A 25,587-nucleotide genomic window follows, 5' to 3' on the forward strand; every position below is an offset into this window, starting at 1 on the left:
CAAACCAGAACTAAAACCATGACATACCTATTCCCATAACAAGCCAGATTCTTTCTCAAGGTTTATTTATAACCTTTTACTGTTTAACCAAAGTGTCTGTAATTTGCTCTGAATCTGACTACTTTCCATTATTGTAAGTAAGGGGAACAAACTCTGTATAGATCAGAACAGGGCAGATCATCTCATGTGTGACATTGTGGATGTCTTGTTCTCAATTTACTTTGCAAAGTAAATAAAGTGCCGACTGAGTAAATCCATCGATCTCCCTTTATTTAACTGGACTGCATAGCTGAATACTTTTCTCACATTACAATTTGGCGTTATCAAAGCAGGATTCTCCTACGGCTGATTTATTTTTTGTCAAGTATGCCATGCTATTATGTTTAGCCCTTTTTATTCTAATTTAAATTCTAGTGCAACTCATTCCCTTCAGGAGCCAATGAAATTGAACATTGTCACTGTAATGCGACAAAATCTAAACGTTTTTTTCATTTCAAGATCATTATCTGACATGGTGTCAGATAATGATGCCAACAGCAGCAATAGCTGTCAAGTGAAGTTGAAATTTAAAGCTGCGAAATCGAGCTGGAAGGCAAAAAAAATTATATCAACTTCAAACAAGAAAGTTTAAAACACGAATGACGTAACCTTAGATAACGATTTTAACATTGCTAATTCACCAAGAGTGCAATTATGCATATCATCAGCACGGAGTTAAAACTAAATTCAATAGGAAAGCAATAATTAATGCATATAATAATAAGTAATGCAGGTATAATCATAAATAAAGAGGAAAAAAGTCAATAATGCAAGCTTTAATCTGATAGGAGAAGAAGTCTTAAAACTAGCAAAAATGCTTTTTTTTTGTTTCATGAGGGTCATTATCTTCTTCTAAGATGAGTTCATGTCTCCAGGCGACAGAGAGGAACAGGACAAGGTCTCTCTACTCTGAAAACCACCAAGGAGCACGGCAAGCGAAGACACAGAGCAAGACAAGGAGAATGGACAGAGAAACCGAAAGCCCGACAGAGTTGCTTTAGTAGGCTGGATTTCCTCCAGCTTTAATTACACCATATTGATCATAGGCGGTGGGGGGTGGGGGGGTATTGTGAAGAGCCAGAGACAGCAGGTGCAATTGCAAGCTTCAGTTACTGTAAAGGTTAGAAAAAGAGCCAGAGCAATTATTCCAGAGTCATTCGGCAGATTATTAGAAAATTGTCTCCTGAATCCTCCAAGCTCTCTTTCTCTCTCTCCACCTTCCTACTTAGTGGTGCTGATACAATGAAACAGCCAAGGTGTCAAATTCATTTAACTCAGTAGCTACTACTTGTTTATAGCCATCTCCCAGCTCTGTGACCGATTCAGTTTGATATTCTTAGAATGGATTGTTTTAATCCTTGCAGCATTCAGTCTAATCCTTGCTTTCAGTCATCCAAAAAAGAATATCATTTCTGATTCTTCTGGCCTTTAAGTAATAGTTTCAGTGACATTGTTCAGCACAAGTTTAGCTTTTTTGTCACGCTGTAATGTTATAATATAAAAGTTTTTAATTTCATATAAAAACAAACTGGATAAATAAAATCTTTCTACTTGGACCATAATTTAACATAGCTGCCCTTTAATTAAAAACCGGTTGTCTGACACCTGAAGCCCAAAACTGCTATCAATGATTTTCACTGTGAAAGAATTTTTTGCCCCAAGAAATGTTTTAACTTAGTCCAGGTGTGAAGTTTTTTAAGCATGAACAACCTGATTAAAGCTTTCAACTGAATCAAATCTGGCATTTACTTGGCTGCATACCTTTAGTTTTTCTGGAACCACTCAGAGGTGGAGGTGGTGTGTTTTGGATTACTTCTTGCACCAAAATCTAAGCATTCCGCAAGTTGAAGTCACAAATGGATTGTTGGACATTGTCCCCCAGGCTTTTCTTGCAGAGAGCAGAATTAATTTGTCTCATAAAGATTTTAAAGCATCAAATTAACCCTAGACCGTCCCACTAGCATCACTATGTTTGAATCCTTAATGTTTTTTAACAATGTCTTTTACTCCAGATGCAGCAGAACAGATAACTTAAATAAAGTTTCACTTATGTCTCTTCTGCCTATTTTTCCCTAAATGTTTTCACAGCTATCAAGATGTTACTGCAAAGGTGACACAGGCTATTGTGTTCTTCTGGCTTAATAGTTGTGTATGGATTGCCTTAAAACTTTTCCACTAATACCATTATCGCTACTGTCTTTCTTTATGTCGAAATTAGAACACAGACTGAGTACTCTGAGTGCTTTCAGTAGTTTTTGTAGATCTGCCAATCCTGGGACGGTTCACCACTGCTTCATATTTTCTCCATTTGTGGATAATGGTTCTTACTATGGTTCATTGGAGTCCCAAAATTGTACTGTAGAAATAGTTTTTTTAAGCTTGCTTGATTCTTATTTAATTTCTTCTCTTAGATCAGAACCTTATGTGTTTCTTTTTAGCATTCTTGTTTGTTAAATTGTCAAAAATGCTCTTTTTAAAGGATGGGCTTGATTCTAAAGCTAAGGCATTAATAATTACCTAAATATATGGTTAAATACAGTTAATTCAGGATTTAATAAGGGAAGGCATTTTTTTTGTGTTGTTTTTCTTTTTCACATAAAGCCAAGTTAATAAAATTATTATCTAAAAACAAATTTTCCACTTATTTACATGTGGGTCTGAAATTTGAAGTTGTTAGATGATGCCAAACTCTTACGTTTGTTTAAAGAAGGAAAACCTGAACAAACCTAAGGGGGTAAATTGTCAATATCCAATTTTACAGCGATGGATACGTTATGAAGTAGATTTCTATAGAAGTAATTATTGTAAAAATTGTAGATTTGTCTTTCTGTTCCAAGGTGACCCACATTGGCAGAAAAAGAAAAGCTTTGTTTCACAGGATGTTGCAGAAAAGGCAGAAAATCTGCAAGCTCTTCAAACACTATTTTGCTCCACACCCACTCTCACTACTGATCCAGGTGGATGCAGGCTCAGTCCACACATGGATATATGCCAGATCCAACCTTAGCGGTCCTGTGAAATCTCTTGTGGAGAACTTTTTTTCTGAGGTTAAGAAGCTTATGCCTGATTCTTGAGGTGCAGAGAAAGTTGTCGGGTTGCGATTAGCCTTGAGAGGGGTTGGAGAAAAGAGAATGAAGCCTTTCTTTGCTAAATGTGTCTCCTTATTGAAGAATTGTGAGTTACCTTTAGTAAACAATACCAAACATTTCTCAGGCCAGCCTTATTCTAAAAGCAATGGGTGGGTAAACGACTGCAGGCGCCCAACACCAGTCAGGAAATCATCGCTCAAACCCAAACCCTGCAGGGATGTATGAGTTTGGTCATGATTAGTCAGAAAGAATAAATAATCTGTGCTTGCAACAGCCTCATTCAATTCTTTTATTAGTAAATTCCCTCCAGTTATTTTTGTTGAATGACCTTCTCAATCACAGAAACAGTCAAAAATACAATTTTGGAGCAAGGCATTCATTATCAAAGCCTTTTAGTGCTCAGGGGTACCTCCCTATTTACTTTGAATTGAAGAGAGGTGTGGTTGTGCTTGAAATAATGACATATTATGGAAATTGACAAATTAGAGGTTGATTAAAACCTTTAAGGCATTAAAAAAATCACTGTAAATAAGGTCCCATTAGTAGAGACATTATTGCAATTAAATTGTTCATTAAGCACAATGAGATTAACTCTTATACTTAACAGTTCTGTTCAGTTTTTCACTCAAGTATCGTACCTTGATTTGCTTCACACTTTGTCATATTTTAACTACATGCTTTATATTAATCAATTTTGATTTACTGTTAAGGATCAACAACATATGGAATAATGGTGTAAAAGAAGGAACATTAAAGATGTTTTTCAGAGGATTGTTAGAAATATATTTTATGAATAATGTAGCATGCATTAGTATTTGGACGATTTTGATGTGCTTGATTGAGATTTAAAATGAACAAACTAAGCATGATGAAGACAACCCCACCGCAAACAAACAGCAAAACACAGGTCAGAGATCATGCTGATTAAGTATGTTGGTCATCCTAAACTGACTTCAAACTCAGGTAGAAGGAGAAATAGATCATGAAAAATGGTGGTGGAACAGACAATAAGCAACTTGCTAACCTGAGTGCCTGATATGGCTGTTGGAGATTGTTAAAGATCTCCAGAAAGACAACAACCCTTAACATATACCTAGAGTAAAAAGAAATAAGTTTGGAACTAGGCATATCCATGTACAGTACTAGGATTGCCTATTTAAAGTCCAAAACTCAATTCATCTGACAACCCCTGTTGGTTCTTGGTTATGACTAGCTGAATAAAAATTTATTTTAAGGTTATTTGCACACACAAAAAAGGAAAATTTCTTTAATTTGTGAGTTCTCTGATACTTTGTATTTGATTTTTCTACTGCATTAATTCCAATAAAAAAAAAAACAAGAAGGTGGTGAAGATGGAAAAACTTTGCAAGATAAATGTAAGTCAGCTTTTTCTTTTTATATCTAAACAAGACCTTTTTACTTGGTGTCATCCCCATACCACCACCACCTTTCCTAATGTTTTTCTTAAGTTGAGACACCGCGACTGCGACATCTCCCCGACTGGAAGCCTGATTCCAACACTTTCAACCGTTTCCTACAATTGTTGTGACGGTCCGTCACACATCACGTAGTCACGCTGTGAGTCTCTCATGTGTGAAGAGTAAAGCAAGGGTAATTAAATCTTCATCCCTTCAGCCTCACAGCCACATCTGTTGAACTGAAAAGCCACACTGTGTTAAACAGATCCACTTAAGCTCAGACTCCAGTGGTAGCGCCAAGTAACCTGGGAGGCTGTCGTCGGTCTTCCTGTGAACGGCACAGTGGTATCTTGTTTTCATGTCACATGACCGTCTTTGGAATCATCAAATCAAGCACTAAATACGCCGTGCAGTTACCTGATGGTTGAATACGCTACATCAGATCTCTTCCACAAGCTTAGCAGGCAGCTGAGTGGATTTGTTGTCCACAGTGGAGGGCTCCAGCAAACCGTAAGCAGTTTGCTTGATTAAGGCATGCAGAGATCCTGTGAATGCTGCAGAAAATAAAGGACCCACTGTCTAATTGAAAAGAATAGTTAACAGTGGGCACTTTTTCCCCTCATTACTTGGCAACAAGTCAACAGTGAGAGAAAAATGTCCCAAACTACTCATGTATAAGTCAACAATTACCACCCGGCTCACCATTAAAAAAAAACAAAACAAGCAAAAGCAACCACCCTGCCATAAAGTGTTTGACCCATTTGCTTTTTTGTCACCTCATCTACATTTTTCAGCTCATCAAACAGCTGATAATGATATCCAAAGCAGACTGCATTGTTTAGATGGATGGATGGATGGATGGATGGATGGATGGATGGATGGATGGATGGATGGATGGATGGATGGATGGATGGATGGATGGATGGATGGATGGATGGATAACCTAAATATGCATAAACGCATAGGGGAAATGCCAGTTTCATTTATTAGGAAAAAAGAACCATCCATAGAAAAATGTCCCGATCTAGAAAAAGTTATCGTTTCCAATTAAACTGGGATTTATAATTTTTTTGGTTTACTTTAACTAGCCACAAAAAAGCTGATATCAGACCTGTAGGCAATCACTTTAACAGAACCTGTATGACACAACGTACCTGTAACAGTACCCTGTATACTACACAACACAGGAGGCACTGTGAAGAGGCGGAAAGTTGGCAGGATTCAAATAATTCTCGCACTACTAGACAATCGCCCCGAAAAGGTTAAAAAATCGGAGTGTATGCCCGCCTTAAGTAGCATTTTTATCAAGTTTTCTTTTCTGTTGCTTGAATAATTTCTTAAATGGTACCTTTTTACTTTTATTAGTTTATTTTTTAAAGATGTTGAAGTAATTCTACTCTGACTTGAGCATGATTTTGGGTCCTTTTCTCCTAACTGTATGTTCAGTATTAATTTCCATTCTTCTTTTAGTATATAAGCTTAAGATTTTTTGGGGGGTTCTTGCTGGATTCCTCACTTACACTCCCCGCTAGTCCATCTGTGCTCCATGTACTGATTAACATGTTTAAAACCTCCATGTTTTTCTGTTTTTATATAAAAAACCTTTATGATACTCAAACCCAGTTTAAATCTGCATGCTGATCCAACTTGTAAGCTGAAAAGCATGAAATAGACCTTACCTGCCTCAGCTGATTTATGCTGTAGTTTAACAATAGGGAAGAGGCTATCAGGTATCCTTAAGAGGATGTCAGTTGTGGAGAGTACGTGGCAATGAGTTACCTACCTATATTGTGTCACACTCGCTTTTAGGCTTCATCGATAATCTCCTCATATTAATTTTGTACCATATAAATGATTTGAAAGCTCTAAGCATGGTCAGAAAACCAAACCAGACAATGTCTGTAAGGGGTTAATAGTTTTTCATGGCATTATATCGGAGTATCTTACCTGCCCTGAACTTTGATGTCAGAGATGGCATAGAAGTATCTCGATAGGCTGTTCTCATCTACCACTGTAGCCCCAGTGGCAGGCCGCAGGAGCCGAATTCTCAGATCGGTGATGGTAAAGAAGTCCCTCAGGTTCTTGGTTGTGTCCAACTGCCCATAAAGCGAGGCCATGTTGTGCAGCCTGGGCCCAGCAAACAGTGCAAACCTGTCCTTGATCTCAAAGCGAACAGTTTTGTCATACTTCCACACATACCCTCGTGAGTAATCCTCTGTGCAGATGATGTCCAGCAAGGTATGCTGGGACAGGTCCTGTGCTGTCTTGGGCTCCATGGTGAAGGCATCCAGGCAATCTGTGGCATAAAACTGGTAGGGTTGCCAGGTTCGCCCATAATCTAGAGATTTTTCCAGGACCATCTGCTCAGGTCGGCCTGACTCAAACGTGATGACGATGTCATCAGTCAGCTCAATGGTTTTGTTCCAAGATAAAGTGATGTTGACCAAAAGGGCTTTGGGGTATTTCTTCCAAGTGGTTGACTGCCAGAAGGTTGTGGGGTTACGGCCCTCTATGTCAAACATCAGCTGTGGAGGGTGCGCAAGTTCCTCAGTGCTGGCATCACATTCATTATTACACATGTAAGGATTCTCCTGCAAAGAAGAGAAAATAGAAAGAAGGTGTGAAAAAAGCAGAAATACATCCATAATGTTAACCTGAAAATGAGACTACCACTACATTTAAAACAAGGACCATTTAAATTGCTTCTTAATCACTTTCTACAAATATATATAGACTCCGCCTAACATACTGGCAAAAAGTTGAGCTTTGGTTTGCTCTCAACAGGGTACCTACTTCTATGCTGATTTAGCTTCTTTTTAAAATTATGATTATTGCTCCTCTTTTACAGAGCTGATAGTGTAGGTGTAGGCTTGGTGTAGGCTTGCAGGTGTGTCTTACTCTCTGTCTGTTTTCAGATGATTGATAGGTTTGCAGTCAGATTTTTAAGCTTGATATATTTCTTAAAAGGTAATCCTGCTTTAAACTCTGCAGGAACTTTAGCCTGTAACCTGTCTTCTGTGTCCTTGTTTGCTCCCCAATGGTTTCTATCAAGCCTCTGAGGCCTTCACACAACATCAGCATCCACTAGGTGACATCTGAAGACAATCAGTTTCAATGGACTTTGTTTTCATTTGAGATTTGCATTGCCATAATATGTTGAAACTCATATTTTCTTTTCTAACACTTACATGTTAAACAGATACCAATATGAAACACTAAGATGTGTTTCTTTAATGTGATGAAGTCAGAAAAAGTTCAAGTGTGATGAAGACACTGTACCTGCAGACCTTGACTTGATTGGTGCTCTTAAAGGAATTAAAATCTTTCCCATCAACCTAATTGTGTGAAGTGGATCTGTGTGCTGTTTGTCACTCAAGCCAGAATTAGACCCGTGGTTTGGAGAGTTTCTCCCTGGGTTTTAATTCATCAAGCACTTTGCTGGAAAGAGGTCTTTCTGAAAACATTTGTCCAATTCACCACAAATCATTACAAGGCAATGTTCTCTCCTCTTGCTCCCTGGGGGCTCGAACTAGCTGTTAGGAGGAGACGGCACTCCTCCAAGAGGACCTTTCAAGTGTTACAAGCTCCAATTTATCAGGACAAGATAATCCACTACTTGATTAGGTGGGAGATGTCACCCTGTGTGTGTGTGTGAGTGGCTGTCTGTGTGGAAGTGAGTGCGGCGACATGGTGAGGAAACAGGGAGAGCAGCTAGACTCTGATGTAAGATGGTGTAATGAAGCAGCGAGGCAGAGATTGAGTAAGTTAGTGGGAGAAACAGCTCCATTCGGCTAATAAGCTTTGCAAGTTTTTCCTCGTCCTCCAAGGCAAGGTGACAATGAAACAGGGTTCTGTCAGGCCCTCTGACTGTTGGAGGGCCCCATTAATATCCTGTCTGAACCGTCCCCTGCAGGTTTCCCTAAGCACTAGACAGCAGCGGAGTCCGGAGGAGACGCTGGATGGGGGGACGGCTGGATAGCAGGGAAAAAGTTTCACTGTGGGTTCTTAGTGTACCGTCTCACGGTGTGAGGTTACGTGTGCCATTAACTGTAGCATCTGGTGCACTCTGAAATACACAGACAGATGTGTAATAACTCATAGATGACAGTTATGTGCACTTGGAAACCGTCGGCAGCCTCTAAAAAACCCACTTGGTAGACATTATAGATGTTAGAAATGTAAGGAGCATGGGTTCATCAGGGGACACCTTGTCACAACTTTATAGGTGTAGGAGGAGGAGCGAGATCACTGTGGTTAATTCATGTAGATTATACAGAGCAATATCCTCGGCTGCGTTTATTTAAACAAATTCTAAGAATGTTAGCATAATAATAGAGCATTTTTTTGTCATTTATCACATTGCACATTAAGAGAAATCTGATAAATTAAATGTTACTAAGGATAGTGTTTCTTATGTTCCACTAACTGTAAAGCATCTTCTTAATTAAAATACATCTAAAATTTATTGTGTTGGCGAAGGAAACCTTGATTTCTAGGAGTAAAACTGAATTTGATCTCTTTCCACGGCTAAAGGAGTCGTTGATCCACTGTTCCTTATGACCTTCCAAGTTACATGAACTGCAATAAAGAAGGTTTTTTTATTTTATAAAACCTGATAAAGGCAAGTATCTGACAGCAAACTTGTTTTATATTTTCTAATATGATTTTAACTGCATTATATTAAATTCCCATGTACTACATATGCAATAGCAGTTTAACAACATGTAAACAATATTGGTAGAACTCTGCTTTTCCTCTGTCACTCTTCGGACAGCTTCTTTCTCTAAGTCTGTACTCAGAGAATTGCTCACATAAGATACTGACTGCTCATAACTGCTTCAATGAGTATCAATTTAGGGAAAAGGGCAGGGCTATTAAGCAAAGCTAACAGTTAATCTGCAACAGAATGGAGCAACTGATTGTGCAAAGCATGGCAATAAAAACCATTATAAAAACTGAATAAGGTAAACAGATTTAAGTTTTCAGGGTTAGTAGATCTCTTTGTTGCTGAAATGATAAAACAAAAATAAAAATCAAATATTGTGTTTGTTACGTTTTTTGATGATGATCTCGACATATTTAAATTGCTTCAGTGATGTACTTAGCAAAAAAATATCTTCATTTCATGTATGGCTTGTGAGGTCTTATAAAATAATATGATTAATTATGGGGCGGTAAAATAAGAGCTGTCTAGCCACAACTGTTTGGTTCACTTTGTTTTTTTTCTTTACTTTTTTTAGAAATCATTGAAATCAGCAGAATTAAATTATATTTATTAAGTTAATTCAAGGTTCAAAGTTATAATATTACAAACTGGAAAATGTAATGTTATAACCTTTACAGACAAACAGGAGAGTAGAGCTTTGTTGTAAATCTGAAGACAGATGATTTAAGTTTTTAAAAACTATTTGAAAAAAAAAACTGTTATACGTGTGGTTTGCAAATGTCCCAAACAAACATGAAGAAATATATTTCTGTTCTGTTTGCATTTTGCCACAGGCCAGACAGAAGGAAAACGAACATCTCATTTATGTGAGAAAGCAGTAAAACTTTTGGGGCCTTCGGGGAAAAAGCTAACGTGAAGACTCTCCATCCCCCTGGCGATACCTGGCAGAACCATTATAAAAGATAAACTGACTAGAGCTGATGAGAAGACAATTGCGAGCATTTTGAGAACTGTGTCATTACATTATACATCACTTGTCATCCCCAATGAATTCACTGAGATTTTTGGTGTTAGTCTAGCAAAACTTAAAATTATATTAATACTTGTTCTATAAAGTTAAGGTTGATTTTGGGGAAATAAATGTTTTGAATTTCCTCTAACGTATTTGCTAAAAGCATATAGATTTTCTTTCTGAAACATAAAATGAACAATGCTGGGTTTATTTTATTAGTTTTTTTAGCTATAAATCACTAGAACTTTTAACTTTTGGGATTTAACTGATCCCAAAAGTTAAACTAAAATATAAAGCAATGTCTGCAGATAACTTCCCAACAGTGTATTACATTGCTCTTTAGTTCTAAGAAGAGTTCTACCCGTTTTTCCTCTACAATCTTAAAGATACATTTAATGCTTTCAGATTTTATAACCAAAGTAAACTTCTAGAAATCTGTGGGTATTATTTGCACCTTTACTTTATAGATGTGTATATTTTTTTTGCCACCATGTAAAAGCCACATACGAGTCTCATGCTCACATTGCTCCCTTCGCCTGCACATCTCTGTAATCAGACAAAGATGTATCCCTATCGATCCCTGAGGCCACGCAGCTGAAAATCTGCTGTGTGCAGCACCTGGCAGCGCTGATCACTGGCGAAGCGACCCCCCCACCCCCCTGAACTGAACACACAGGTTAAAACCTTTCATTAGTGTCTTCTCTGCTTCTCGCTTAACGACAAAATACTGCCCTTATGAAGATCAATAACCTCACCCGGCTGCTGGAGAAGAGTATGGAGATAAAAAATGCTGAGTATACTGGCCTCGTGAAATCAATAGCAGATTTCTGTGTTTTACTGTGGGGCTCTCCGCGAATGAATTAATGGCCTGGTACGCATTAAAACAATTGATGGCACCCGGCAGGACGACAGCAGCATTTTTGTAATTACTGAAGATGTTTCTATTAATCCAAACCCAATGATAAGTGGGCAGTTCGGGTGGGGGAAGCCTCTAGAGATTAAAGAGCCGGCAGTGGGGTTACTGTGGCAGATAGGTCACGCCAAATCAGTGCTAATAGAGATGCCTCCAACCCACCTAAAACACGCCACTTAATCCGATTATTAGCACTACGATGCACTGAGTTGGAGGCAAGTTCTCAGTGTGTGTAGGCGTCGGGTTTGGTGTTCGTTTACTAGTGAGTCAGGTGCTCATGGGTGGATTTAAGAAGCTGTTCTAAATTCCTTCACCACAGTTACCCTAATTGTCAGGCTAATTTAACCGACCAAGAGAAGAAGAGAAAACGCGCAGCAGGTAATGATTGAAATTATGATCACTCAGCTGCACTCTAGAGACCAGCGTTGTCTGCAGCACTGAGGTCAAAGGGTGGGTGACTTGTCTGATGTTTTGCAAGGGGAGGCTTTTAAGGCGCCTATCGTCGTGGTAACAATCTGTACTGCTTAATTTAAAGCGAGCAAACTTTTTAACAGCTTTAGTTCCTGTTTATTCTGAATAAATTTCATGTAATGTACAAAAATACAGCCACTTTCTTATGCAGTTTTACATTTGACCAAGATACAGTAATTATTGATAATTGTTTTTTTGTGTCTGGTGTTTATTCAAAAAGCCATAACCTTTAACCTCTCTGTGTAGGTAAAAAAAAACTTGGTTTATCGACTGGCATTTGCTGGAGGGATGAAAGAGCCGCAGTTAGGTTTGTTATAATATTGTTATATATATTATTAGGAGAAATGCACAAAAGAGGAAAGGAGGAAGAGAGGTAACCAAGGTCCTGCCTGCATCTGGGTTTCAATAAGATACGGCCGTAGCGCCTGACAGCCTTGGCTCAGCCACACTGTGACGACTGATGGAGGATGGGAGTAGCGGGAATATAAATTTACTAACTGCAGACAAGCCATCCAGATAGATGGGCTCACACCAATCAAACCCATCCATTTGTGAGAGAGACACTTTGGAGGTGGGGCTCGGAGAGCAAATTGAGTCTACACTATCGTTTCTACTGTCTGCTTTTCTAACTTGCTGTTAGATAGGGCCAGAGGTTATCCCCCTAGCAGGGCTAATACCCTAACCTTTCAATGGTTCAGTGGTTATGATCTAAGCATCTTTATCTGTTAGGATGACTCAGTAAAAGCTGCAATTTAAATCCAATTGAGAATTTTAGGTAAAAATGGACAGTTAATATTTCCTCTATCCAATCTCACTTTTTTGTGAAGAATATTCAGGAAAATATCAATGTTTAGATGTCTCTAGATTTACAAAGATGTTAATCTAAGAATGTCATAAATTAAATCTCATTGAGTTAATATAAAACTGGAAAATACAAATCTGATGCTGAGCACATCTCTGTGTCCCTTACATGACTAATAAAAACATATGAGCATTTCATTTCTGATCTGAGACTTACCTAAACTTATTTGTGTCCAAAAACACCTGCTCAGTATGCGCATAGCTACTGTAATTCATATGGTGATTGTTAAAATTTTACAACATGGTTGACTGTTTTATTGCATCAGCCGTGTAAAATTTCTCTCCATCCTCTCCCTAGAAGCATGATTCCGTTTTTTTTTTGTTTTTTTTTGTTTCCTCCATGTTTTTACCTCTTTTTCATTGGAAGGGTGAGTGCAGAGCACAGGGGGTTAGGGGGTTAAAGCTATCCCTGTGCCAATAATGAGACCTTGTGTTCCACAATAGATTCCTTCAGCACGATCCAGGGGCTTGACTGTGGCAGTGCTCTCTCAATTTCAAAGCCTCTCCCTCTCTCTCCAGAGTTATGCTAGTGCCATTACAGGACCCCCTCCCTCCCCCCATGCCGATGGGTGGCGCAGACAGAAAGAGGAGCTTAACCTGGACGTGGAATGAATACATCATGCCAGTGTGACAGATTACAGTGGTAATAGACACCCTGGCCAAATCCTGACAAGGATTACAATCATATTTTCAAATGGCTCAGGGTCGGTTGAAGGTTGCCTGGCCTGCACCATGTCAGCCAAGCAGACATGGGTCTGAAATCTCAAAGAGAAACCTAACATACTTCTTGTTGTCCGTTATGTAAATGACAATTATTACAGCTAATACTATTGTGTTGGTGGTTTTAAATGCAATCTTTTATAATATAAGAGAAAGTAAGAGAAGGATTTTGCAATTATTAATTATAATTTCAATTAAATTTATTTCTTTTCTGTACTAAAAGGTTTTTTAATCATTAAATCAGAGTATAAACATAAAGCTAACATCCATATGACATGTAAAAGAAAGCCTTCACATTTACCTAGTTCTATGAGGAAAAACATAGGGCCTTGTTTCAAAAGTGGGGCAGTTTAACCACAATAATTAAAGAAGTTCATATTTATGTAAGTACAGTATTTGAACGTACAAACTATATACCATTTTGCAATTGAAAAAAAGACTATCCATTGTTGAACTAAAACAACAACACAATCAAAACCTTCTAAGAATGTATCATAAATATATTTGTAAAGATCATATTTAATTTTCATTTTTAAAAACGAATACAATTTCACATTACCCCTTGATGTATAATAAATTGTCTTACAAATCGAAGTCGTTCAATAAAAAAGAAAAATAAGTTTATATGGGTATTTGAAACAGAAACACCCATCTAAACCTTATTCCTCCAAAATTGGTGTTCTAAAGGTTTGAAACAGACCTAAAGTTCTATGTTACTTAGAATAAAAACCATACAATGTAATATATCTTGTGCTGTCTCTTTAATGGTTGTAAACCTGCTCTTTCTATTTATATGGCAAGAAGTATAAAAGCAGGTGGAAATTGTTGTGACTACTGATAGATGGTATTGTTTTTTTTTTTTTTTTTGCATCTGCAGTATTTTGTGCAAGAAAAGAGCAAGCAGAGCATTAAGGACCTTTGAGAAAAGAAGATGAAACAGCGCTGTGTTGTTAATTTGTGAAGAAATAGAGCATTTCCTTTGTTTACTTATAAAAGCTAAATTCAGGTGCATAAAACAAATTAAATTGACCAACAACTTGTGAAGATACAGAAAACTGCATGCAAGCCAAATATAGTGAATCAAACGTGGCCAAATCTTTATAAAAATATGGGACTGAGGGTAAAAACTAAACTGATTAAGAATGTCTTTAGGATTTTCAGAAACAGGTGCTTGATACCATCTTAAATCTGACCTATATCTGAGAAAGAAAAAAAAAACAATTAAAATATTTGGCGACAAGTCTAAAGTCTAGAGTCCAATGTATCAGCCTACCTGTGTATCCATGTTTTTTTCACGAAACGTACTATTCCTAAACTTTACTACTCATCTAGAGGCCTGTAGTCTTGGACAGGTCCTTCTTGGCACTAGTCTATAACAATCCAGGTCAAATTTGCATTCCAATTTAGGCATACAGCATGATATACTCTTGACAGGTCATCATTTTATGCAGTCAAGACCTAAGAGCATAGAAGCAGAATTGTTCCTGAATGTAATTTATAGTCATCGGTTAAGTTGATATAAATGATTTTGACAGTGAGAGAATAACTGGAGGACCCGTGAGCCCATGAATCCTGACTATGACGAAACAAAAAAAAAAATCCTTTTAAAACACTCTTAAAATAATTCTATACTAAAACTTAGAAAGCAGGCCACAGACTACCACCAAAAGATTTTCAAAGGTTACGTATTTCTCTAGTAGAACCACTTGAGACATTAAACAGAGGTTCAGTGTATCGCTGCACCATGTGGCCACCTTAAGCACCTCTGTGTCTAGTCAACTGAAAGAAGGTTATTGGGTTAAACGATGTATAAACATAGCTGTGTTGAGCCCTTAATGATTACTGGCATCCATTGACTTAGAGAGTTCATGAGCCTTAAAACAATAACAGGGGAAGTCAGCAGCTCATGACCTCTGCACATTCAGAAGATATAAAAACAATTTTATATTCCATTACCTTTTATACGGCAATGGAGACCCCTTTAGGCACTGTTGTGATCTGCTTTGCAGGATGATGTCCCCTTCTTAATGGTATATTTCTCAGAGTAAGGGCTGCTATCAAGGTATGTTTGATGGTTGCAAGGGTGCCTTTGGAGTTGGTGGTTGTCTTAGCAGGTAAACAGTCTGCTACTCAACACTGGCACAGCTCTGTGAAGTAATTATTTATGCAACAGTCTCCCTTTAAATGACTTGTTTGATGTCTATGGCAGAAGACAATTGCATTTTAATTTCAAAAGATATTATGCCAAAGAAAGACCTTAGATCCTGAAGCTAAAATAAAACAAAACACTTTGAAAGCTATCAGTTTGACTCAAAATAAACTACTTGCAGATTTTATGCATGTTTTATCACCTACATACTAAACATAGCTTCCAGAATGCTTCTGTCAATAAAATACTTTAGATTCTGCACTGGTGCTCAAAGAATCTTAGGACTTGATGACAGTTATTTTTCACTCTTTTTAACTGCCATCCATCTTTTATTAATATGAAATTTCAGCAGTAATACACTAGGGCACAATCGATATTCTTGCTACCTCAGATCAACATCTCTCAGTCAAGCTGTCCCTTCAAATAAACCAGATTTTAAGTGTGTAGGACCACACAAAATTAGCTGGATGACTTAACTACATGTAATCTTTACACTGGGAAACCAATAAACAACATAAAATGTCATACCACTTCATCTATTAATGGCATTCTTATTTTTCACCATATCATAATGAGCTTCTATTGCAGCGCTCTAATAAAGCTGGACACTTTACCCTAAGGGGAGATGTGGATCACTGTCACGTTGACTTACCTAAAGACCTAACTTCACAACAGGGACACTGTCATAGTTTCCTTCCAGTTTACACAAACACCAAATCCATGGCACGAGAGTCTACCGTAAAATAGATGCTTTGACAAACTAATGCTTAAAGGGAAAAGGAAAAGCATCTCTGTATCACATTGACAGCTGTGTGAAATCAACAAAATCTCTGCATTCTTTGGATTATTGATCTCACTGTCTTTCAAAATTTCCCTTGAATTTCAAAAAGAAGCTGTTGGGAATACAGATAGGGGAAGTACTGTTTCTGTTGACTTTGAATATAGTTTAGCTGTCTATTCTTCCCTGCCGACCCTGTCAAGAATCTTCTTCTTCTTGAGTTGTTTATTGGCGGTTGGCAAAGTACTTTAAAGGGTGGCATTATCGCCAACAACTGGTATGGAGTGTGTCACATCATGAAATGATTTCCTAAGTATGGGTTATAAAAGGAAATGTCAGGAATCCTAATCTGGGCATACGCTTTACGATTTTTTTCAATCGTTGCATGCAACTACAGCTCACACTGTACGACGAAACTGCAGGGTTTAAAAGTTCACAGCTCACGATGTATATTCTCACACTGTGCGGCCTGACGCTCTAATGCGATCTACCTGCTCACACTGTACGTCTAAAACCCACGTCGGATCAGTTTCGCAGTGAGATGGTGCTACTTGGACTCGTCTATCTGAGAGCCAAACAAGTAGAAGAGGAATATGAAGCTCACTAGAGTGAAATGCGGTGCCTTGGCAATTTGCACAATTTGGTACTGAAAGCCTTAAAAAGAAAAGGCAAGGACATATTTGGACTAAGACATGACTGAACAAACATGGCTACTACAATCTGTCAATTCACTCGCACCCCCGTCATGCTTCCATGGTCTGAGAGGAAGAAGAGGAATGCTTGTTTGCGCATGCCCACTCAGTAATTTGCCCACTACCACATTACGATGGCAGACCGAATTTCAAACATGTTTGATTTTCTCCTGAACTTACAATTCCTGATCGGGAGGCGGTCGTGAGAAGCTGATCGCCCCTTGTTACCCCGTGTACACTTCACGATGCGCGATCAGGCTGAAAGTCCTCGCACGACGGGAGGGCAAAAAAAACATACAGTGTATGCCAGGCTTTATCTGTTCGGTTGTTTTTTGAGCTGACTGCCTGCTTTCCTCTGCTCCACTCTGCTGATTAGAGTAAGTAGATAAACCTGCCCCTTCCCCAATCAGCCTCATTCCTCCCAGCTGTTACTCTGCCTATTTAGACCTGCCCCTCTTGGTTATTCCTTGCCAGAATATTTCCCTCTTGCCCATATGACATTCACTCCAGTGTCAGTATGCACAGCTAGCCTTCCTCTGTTCGTTCTGCCCTTGCTGGATTCTCATCGGCTTCTAAATATGGTCCCGTTTTAACTGTTTTCTGAACACTAACTTGTTCTACCTGCATCCAGTTTGCTTAAAGCCTGCTTCCAGTCAGTCAGCCATATACCAGTTTACTCAGAGCCTGCTTCCACTTTTGTTTAGTTATTTACTGCCTTCTCCCATCTGAAATCAGACAGTCTAGCCTGCTACCATTCTGTTCTTCCTGTCCCCAACTGGTTCAGTTGCCGCCTGCAAAATCAAGTTTTCTACCACTTTGCCTGCCCGCATTTATGAACTTTTATCACAAACTTTTTTCAATAAAGCTTTTAAACACACTCTGTGTTTGGCTAAATCCAGGATTCCCAGAGGTCTTCTCATTAAAAAACCAACCGTTGGTGGGTTTGGGAATCTGTTATTAATGCAATTAGAAGAGTTTCTCTCATTCATTTCAGCTTTATTTTGCACTTTCTACATCTGTGCAGAGTTTTCTTTTTACATTAATAGCAATACATTAGCTAATTAGCAAAATATGGATCAAAACAAGACTCATAGAATGGGAATAAAAATCAAACCACAGAAATGATATAAAATAAATCATACTTCATCCCAAATAGACTTACATTACAAAGAAGTCAAACTGTCACAGAAATATGTCATTGTAAATGTTTATCACCCTTTAAAAAGACTATCTTTGTTACTCCTGACAAAACTTACTTCTGTATCAGCCCTGACTCAATGCACTATTTTGGCCCTCACTGTCACACTATAGACACATGATGGCTTACCCAATAATATGCACTATATGTACTAACAGGGTTACCAAACATCATCTTCTGCATAGACATGTCAACTTTTCACATTCTTCTTTACATAATCAGAATATTGGAGAGGTGTTTCACCACTGTGCCATGAGTCCTTCACAATGTGTTTCAACTAATGTAGCAACTTTTGAAGTAACCAGCATTCTTCTTTCCAGTCAACAACGTAACAGATCTCTTTTTAAGTCTGAAAGACCATTTATTTCTAACTCAATACAATAATAAAAGTAGAGAGAATTGCCACAGCTTATCGTGAAATCAAACATTTGTCACCATGAACACTGAAGATGGACATCTTTACTGACCAAGGAGTTTAACTGATCTCTCAGTACCTTCTTCGGTCGTCAAGAAATATGAAATTTGTGCTCGTTTCGAAATGTTGTTTAAATTTCCAACCTTCAAACGAAGACAGTAAGATATTTATAGCCTCCAGAAAACACAAATGCAGTTTTATTTCATTAACATTCTGTTGATGATTTATGGCTCAGCAAATTACTTATAATTACTTGAAATTAGCTTGATATCGAATTGTTCTCAATGAGATCTGTCAGCTTTTATCAGATAATAAACTGACACCATTTGCTGAAACAAAATGGCTGAATCACAGTTTTCCTTCAATAAACTTATACTTGTACTTAGAAAAAATGTATTGTCATTTAGTATACACAGAGTGTATACAAAACTAAATTTTGTTTTGTACAGCTCTCATTACATTTCCATTTTTTAAAGTGCAGCAGCGATAAAATGTAAACATTGGGAGACAAAAAAAAAAACATGTCGCACAAAAAAAACACATGGATAATATTGTTTTATCTTAATCCAAGACAGTTATTCAGTTGGGCTTATACTTGCAAGAAAATAAATATTTTCACTTCATTCACATAAGATTTAGACTTTTCAGTCCTTTGATGAATAAGAATTTTTACTGCCCAATTTATTGCTGATACTAAGCTCAGACACCTTCCATTTATGAAAAGAGTGCTTTACAGCTGCATACTTCTGCCTTTCCTTTATCACCAGTAACTACTGGTAAAGGTAGACAATGAACTGTATTGCAGTATCTGATGGTCATCATATATTTATTTTCCCCATGGAATTCAAGACGTCTTAAATTGGAAGTAAAGTGAATTAAAAAGATTTGTTAAAAAAGACTGATTTTTGACCTAATATTTCAATCAGAGCAGACTGCCTTATTTAATAGTTGGCTAAAGGAGTTTCGCTTCTTTAGGAGGTGTAAAAGAAGCTCAAGAGTTGAAGACTTCTTTAAAGCTCTAGTCCAGGCTTGGACGGAGGACCTCTGAGTCGCATTTAATAAGAGCCTGTTTTGCTGAAACACATATAAAGCGGAATAAGGAGGAAACATACTGTAAAGGAAGCATCAGTAGGGCAGATACTCTGTAGTCTGGAGGCTGGTACAAATAACCTGACCTTCCAGCCAATGGCAAGAAATGCTGTACCACATTTCTCCTGTTTTTATATAAAATCACTGAGAAAGTAATTTTTTTAACTAACAAGTTGATGTGGGAAATGATAAAAGCAACCCATTATTGTTAAATGGTTTTAATGCCAAACCAGCTGCTACTAGAGAATAAAGAGAGCAGCATGCTTTCCAATATGATGTTTGCCCAGGAAAGTCTCACTGTCACATGAGTGCACCTAAATTTCTCTCCTGCAGTGAAGCTCTTTCAATCAAGCTCCTGTCATCAAGCTTTGGCCCTCATTAGTTTCTCAGGAGAATGCCATGAGAACACAGGATTTTGCTCCTGCTAATGAGCGCTTCTGTGCCTTGGTCAGCAGCAGTCAGAGCCGGTTTAAATTTAGAAGCTAATTATTATCTCAGATGGGGGCCGAGAATGGTTGAATTAAAAAAAAAAAACAAAACAAAAAAGAAGCAGTCTTGTTTTAAATATTCTTATTGCTTCTCATGTTCTTTACTCTTTAATATCTATTTTCTTTTTCTGTTCTTTTCTCAAACGTCTTTCAGATGATGATTAAAATCAATTGAGTGGCAAAGCTCAAGATTCCAGGTCGGAATATATATATAAGCAAAACTCAGTTGGGATACAGCCGCAGCCTTCTCTGTTAGACCACTGAAGATCTATTTAGTCATTCTACATAGAGGCTTTTTCTTCTTTTTCCCATCTATCTTTGTCTCCAAACCTCCACACATTTTTTTTCCTCAGCACTGTGTATCTTAGAAAATGATTGGCAGATGACTCCTGGGAGAAAGAGCTTGGGCCTTTTCCTCCCTCCCCGCTCGCAGGATCATGACATTCAAACACATTGACAAGCAAAGCGGCTACACATGCAAGTTTTTTATAAAGGCAAGTAACAAAAAACATATGGAGGGAAAAATAGGGCACAAAGACAGACCAACATGGACACCTTCCTTTCTTTGACAGCTACATATACTTACCAAAACCTGAAGTTGCTCTTAAACATATTTATAAACTCAAATCTGTGGGACTCTTCATTTGAAATATAATCTAACAGAAGTAGTGTTTAGAAAAGTAGAGTCTTGAATTAGTGAACGCACAAATTTTACCCAGTGGTAATAAAGAGTACTGTATGTGTCCGACGCTCTTTTGTAAATGTTATGATAAGCTTATATATAGGCAAAATGATGCAAACAGTAAATACCAAAACTAGATTAGTTTATACAGTATAAAACAGTTTTAACACCTAGAATTCAAACATGTTTACAAAAGATTTACAAATTATAACCTAAACCAATACCTTAGAGATAAAGTAGTTAAAAAAATCCTACGTATCAACAAACTAATAGATGCTTAGTTTACAGGCACGATCAGAGTGAATTGTATTCTAACTTAAAATAGACTACTAATCAGATATAGGGCTGAAACTATTAATCAGATAAATTCTGATTAATCGATATTTAGCAATTAAAATATTTAATAATTTAGTAATTGATTTATCAGTAACTGGAGTATAGGGACTCTAAAACATGCCTTTAGGTGACAGGGTGGCCGACTTAGAGCAGTAATAATATAATATAAAAAATCTTATTCTTCTGTCAATATGCTCTATCCAGAACTCCTCAAGTGGAGAAGTTTTAGTTTCACCTGGTTTAATTTAGAAAAAAAGTGTTCTTTAAAAAACTTTTGCCATCTGATTATTAATCGATTAATCAAAAAAAAAAAAAAAAATCGACAGATTAATCAATTTGCAAAATAAATTTTACTTGCAGCCCTAATCAGATTGTACTTTTCACATAGACATAAGAAATTGGATTAATACTTGATTAGAACCAGACCTAAATAATTAAGACACAACATGCCTGACACCATGAAGTAGGCTAGAATGTCAAAATGCACTAACCTAATGGGATTCTAGTAAAGTTGAGAGACTGTCACTGGCGTCCATTAGACTTGAAAGGGTTACAAAGCCATTTCTAATCCCTATTGACAAATAGAGAAACGCTGGATCAGTGGTGAACTTTCCAAGGACTAAACCGTAAATCAAAATGACTGCAACATGCTATTTCAGCTAGTCACAAAATAACCCAGAACAATCTCTTAAGCACTGCATGCATCACTTGCCTCTGGTAATTTATTTTAGTCTTCAGGATTCAGCAATAAAAAAGAGACAAGGCAAAAATTACATCCAAAGCAGAGTTGCAAAGCAAATTAAACGGTAACCAAAGAAAACACAAAGGCTCACCTAACATTTCTTTAAAAAAACAAATCTTTATAACCCTCTTTTAGAAAAAGAATTAGCTGTGGACAAATGCACTTAGAAGGTGTTGCCTCAGTTGTATCTAGTTTAGATCTACTGTAGGATAGCATTTTAGAGAAAGAATGTCAAACCATTAAATGATCTGGATAATTTGTCATAACTGATGGTGTCACGAAATCTCCCTTTAAGAAAACCTTTTATTAGTGACCAATTCCACTTCTGAATGGTAATATAAGAAGATATTGGTCAATATCTGGAGTTATACCAGATCCATTTGCTTTGGAATTACTTTACAAAGCTGTTTGTCCTCATCGAGGGCCAAATGTTGCTGAATCAAATGATTTTTGCAAATAAAAGTTGTTCTTTTTTTTTTCTATTGTTGAAACCAAGGTCAAGTCGGCTGTTAGTGGGTTTTAGTTTGTAGACATAAAAACTTAACTTTTTGAAAAAGCTAATTCATGATTTACAAAGTAATGTCAAGTGACCTGTAAAAATAATCTTCTATAGAGACTCCTGCTTCTTACATTCACTACAAACGTTTGGCTGAGAGCAACAGGAAACCTTCCGGAACTGAGATAAAACGTCAGCCCTCAAAAAACTCATTAATAAATCAGCCAAACACTGAAGAATACAATTCTTCTTCCACATACATCATTAAATTATGCTCAAAAGGAAATCTTTTAGACTGCTTGATAAGTGGATACACTTGATACATCAGTTTTCTGAAAAGTTGTCATTTTCTCTCCTTTCATCAAGCTTTAAAAGAGTCACCAAACAGCTACGGAAGGAAATCCAATATGAACCAGCCAGAAAGTGTGAAACTAAAGTGGATCCACTTGATTCCACGACAATAATACAGAGCCACTACCACCATTGTAATCACAACCCTCAGAGGGAGTCAAGGGTGCTTTGCCAGCTGAGCTCCTGATGAGCCACCATTAGAAAAAGATGAGATAGGAACTGTAGAGGGTGAAGGAGTTGGGGGGAAAAAAGGAAAGAGAAAAAAGGAAATCAAAAACTTTAACGGGGCCAGGGGGGAAATGCTACACTAATCAACTCCACTCTGCTGAAATTAGGGATAAATGAAGCTCTCTAGCGGTGATTAATTAAACCAAGACATTTAAGCTAATGAGACCACACAGAGTAATGTGTATTCACACATATTTGTTGGCTTGTGCTTCAGGGTGGCCTGTGCAAATTTCTAAACAAGCATGTTTAAAGATGCAGAGGTTGATTTTCAGATCTCTGCTGAGAAGTACTACCTTGCTCCAAGACAGCGTGTCTAAAAGTATAGTTTCATATAAATGCAAATATTTAACACTCATATCTAGCTGGACCGTGAGCAATGACTCCCCTACGGAAGTTGCTGATGAGAGGAGTTTAACAGTCTGCTAAATGGGCAGGGGGCATCAAAGAACTAGACCATTAGACGGTATGCCGTACTGTGGACGTTCAATATGCTTTTTTTTTTTTACACCTCTAAACAAGACATATCTTGCAAAAACTAGGGTAGCATTCTCATTATTCTTGAGTCAACATAAGTCAACTATCCTTTTAACAGTGTTTTACCCCAAAGTGTCATGATCTTGTCGCTGATGAGTGGCATGAATGCTCATTTCGTTCACCTGCCTAGCTTCACCCAGTTTCTCATTACCCCTTATCTGTGTCACCTGCTCTAGTTTCTATTTAATCTGCCTTCTTCAGTGCCAGATTATTCGAGCGATGAGAGTCTTCTGGCGTACCTAAGCATTAATGATTGCCTGATCCGGACCCGTTCTGCCTTTTGACCTCTGAGAGTGCCTGTTCCCTGTTCTGACCTGTTTACCTGACCTGTCCTTGGACTCCTGCTGGATTCTGCCTGTTTACTGAACCTGGAACTGCTTCCTGACGTTGTCCTGGATTTCACTTCGGTACTTCTTCAGATCTCTGATGTTCTGGCCCTTTCTCCTGTGAACCCCTCAGACACCGGCTCTGGCTTCGCCTTCTGGATTTAGATGCTATAGTTGCTCACTGCAAATCCATTGATTTAAATAAATGCTTTTTGAGATATCATGCTGTCTGTCTGTCTGAATACTGGGTTGTCTGTTCTGAGCCTTGACACAAAGTTGTTCTTTCTTTTACTCTGGAGGCAAAGTCAAATAGGGAGTAATCTAAGGGGAAAATACTGGTGGGCAAAGTACACTAAAAAAGACATTAAGAGATACTAATGTAACTAGTTTGTTTTTTTAAGGACGCACCATGGGTAAAAAAAAAAAAAAGATGGTTGGAGGTAATGCATGTCATGATGGAATTTTTTATGTGAAGGTTTGTATCAGACAACAAAAGGCATGTTGTCTTATAACACACCTTCAAAATCTACAGAGAACACCAGTCATGTTAAAATACTACAATAAAATATCACATACCTGAATATTGCTGATAAAATATCGGTGTATATTGGTTATACTAAGAATAAAAAGGAGGGTTATTTTTGTTGTTGTTAAGTCCTGGTTATGAGGGGCTTCATCTAATGACAACTGCAGATATATACATGACGGATTTTCTGATAAATATGTCATCACAAAAGACACCAGTTTAATTCTAGATCGTGATAGATTTTTGATAAACGATTTTGATAATGATATTCACAATAAAGAAAACAACCTACAGATGGGTCTAAGTTGTGTCAGACATATGGATTTAAAGAAAAACTTCATAAGCAGTGGATTATTCAATTTTCAATTCAATTCAGTTTATTTATATAGCGCCAAATTCACAACACGTCATCTCAAGGTACTTTGCAGTTCACCACATCATACAGTCAAATTGATTCAAAGTTTTCTACATAAGTAAAACCAGTTGATTGCATCGACTTATTGACTTGAAGGCAATCCCTCACACTAATCATGCTTATCTGATATAATCCTGTTTTCATTAATGTTTTTACATTTCTTTCAGAGTTTAGAAAGTAAAAAAACAATACAAGATTTCGATATAAGACTTTTTTTTTGTGTGGAAAATGTTCCTTTAAGAGCTAGCTAATGAACCAGAGCCTATTCTTTATTTTCTTTTTTTTTGTTTTAGAACCCCGATACCCTAATGCTACTTACTAATGCATTGTCTTCTTGCAGGGTACAAAACGATCTGGGACACAGTCATTCTACCTGGAGCTGGCTCTCTTTGTATGCAGAGGTGTTAGATGTTTGTTTTTGTAGAACCGATCTGTAAAATCATAAAACAGTGCTGACTGCAGGTTGCATGTCCTATTTTAGTGCTTTACTATTTATGTGCCTCTACAGGGATGCATGCAATCCAAACTAAATCTGTGCAAGAGTTCACTTTGCATTGTTAAATTCTGAGGAAGGTTTGCTCATTAATGAAGATGCTCTCTTTTATCCAGATATATTTGTTTGCATGTGGTGCAGTCCCAATTGTTTACATCACAGTATCACAAGCTGTATAAATAATACAGATGAACCACAAATCTCATTTGTTTCTACAATCATAAATGGAGATACTAATTACTGGAATCAAAAATAATTTAACGTCAGTGATGAGGCTCACATATAAATTCTCTTCAATAATTTGTGGGCTGCGTTGTATACCAGCAAAGTGTTGAAGTTTCCAAACCAGGAAAATGTCCCTTTTCACCCACAGGCAGAACAGAAGCAGATGTCAATGTTTCATTCAGTCTGGTCTAGTTAATGCTTTTGTTGCTACTTTATCAACTGCAGGCCAGCTGAC

The 25,587-nt window shown here is 37.5% G+C and overlaps 1 protein-coding gene across 9 annotated transcripts in view; it reads right to left on the bottom strand.

Moving 5' to 3' along the window:
* ntng1a (netrin g1a) overlaps positions 1-25,587 on the bottom strand; it is a 176,798-nt gene that overhangs the window by 94,982 nt on the left and 56,229 nt on the right. For all 9 annotated transcript variants that reach the window (XM_038304283.1, XM_038304287.1, XM_038304286.1 and 6 more), the window contains exon 3: positions 6,494-7,137. In XM_038304283.1, the coding sequence (XP_038160211.1) occupies positions 6,494-7,137 (644 nt within the window). The remainder of the gene's footprint in view (positions 1-6,493; positions 7,138-25,587) is intronic.

The sequence above is a fragment of the Cyprinodon tularosa genome, unplaced genomic scaffold (assembly GCF_016077235.1).
Source record: "Cyprinodon tularosa strain WSP-4 unplaced genomic scaffold, ASM1607723v1 ctg53, whole genome shotgun sequence".
NCBI classification, from domain to species: domain Eukaryota; kingdom Metazoa; phylum Chordata; class Actinopteri; order Cyprinodontiformes; family Cyprinodontidae; genus Cyprinodon; species Cyprinodon tularosa.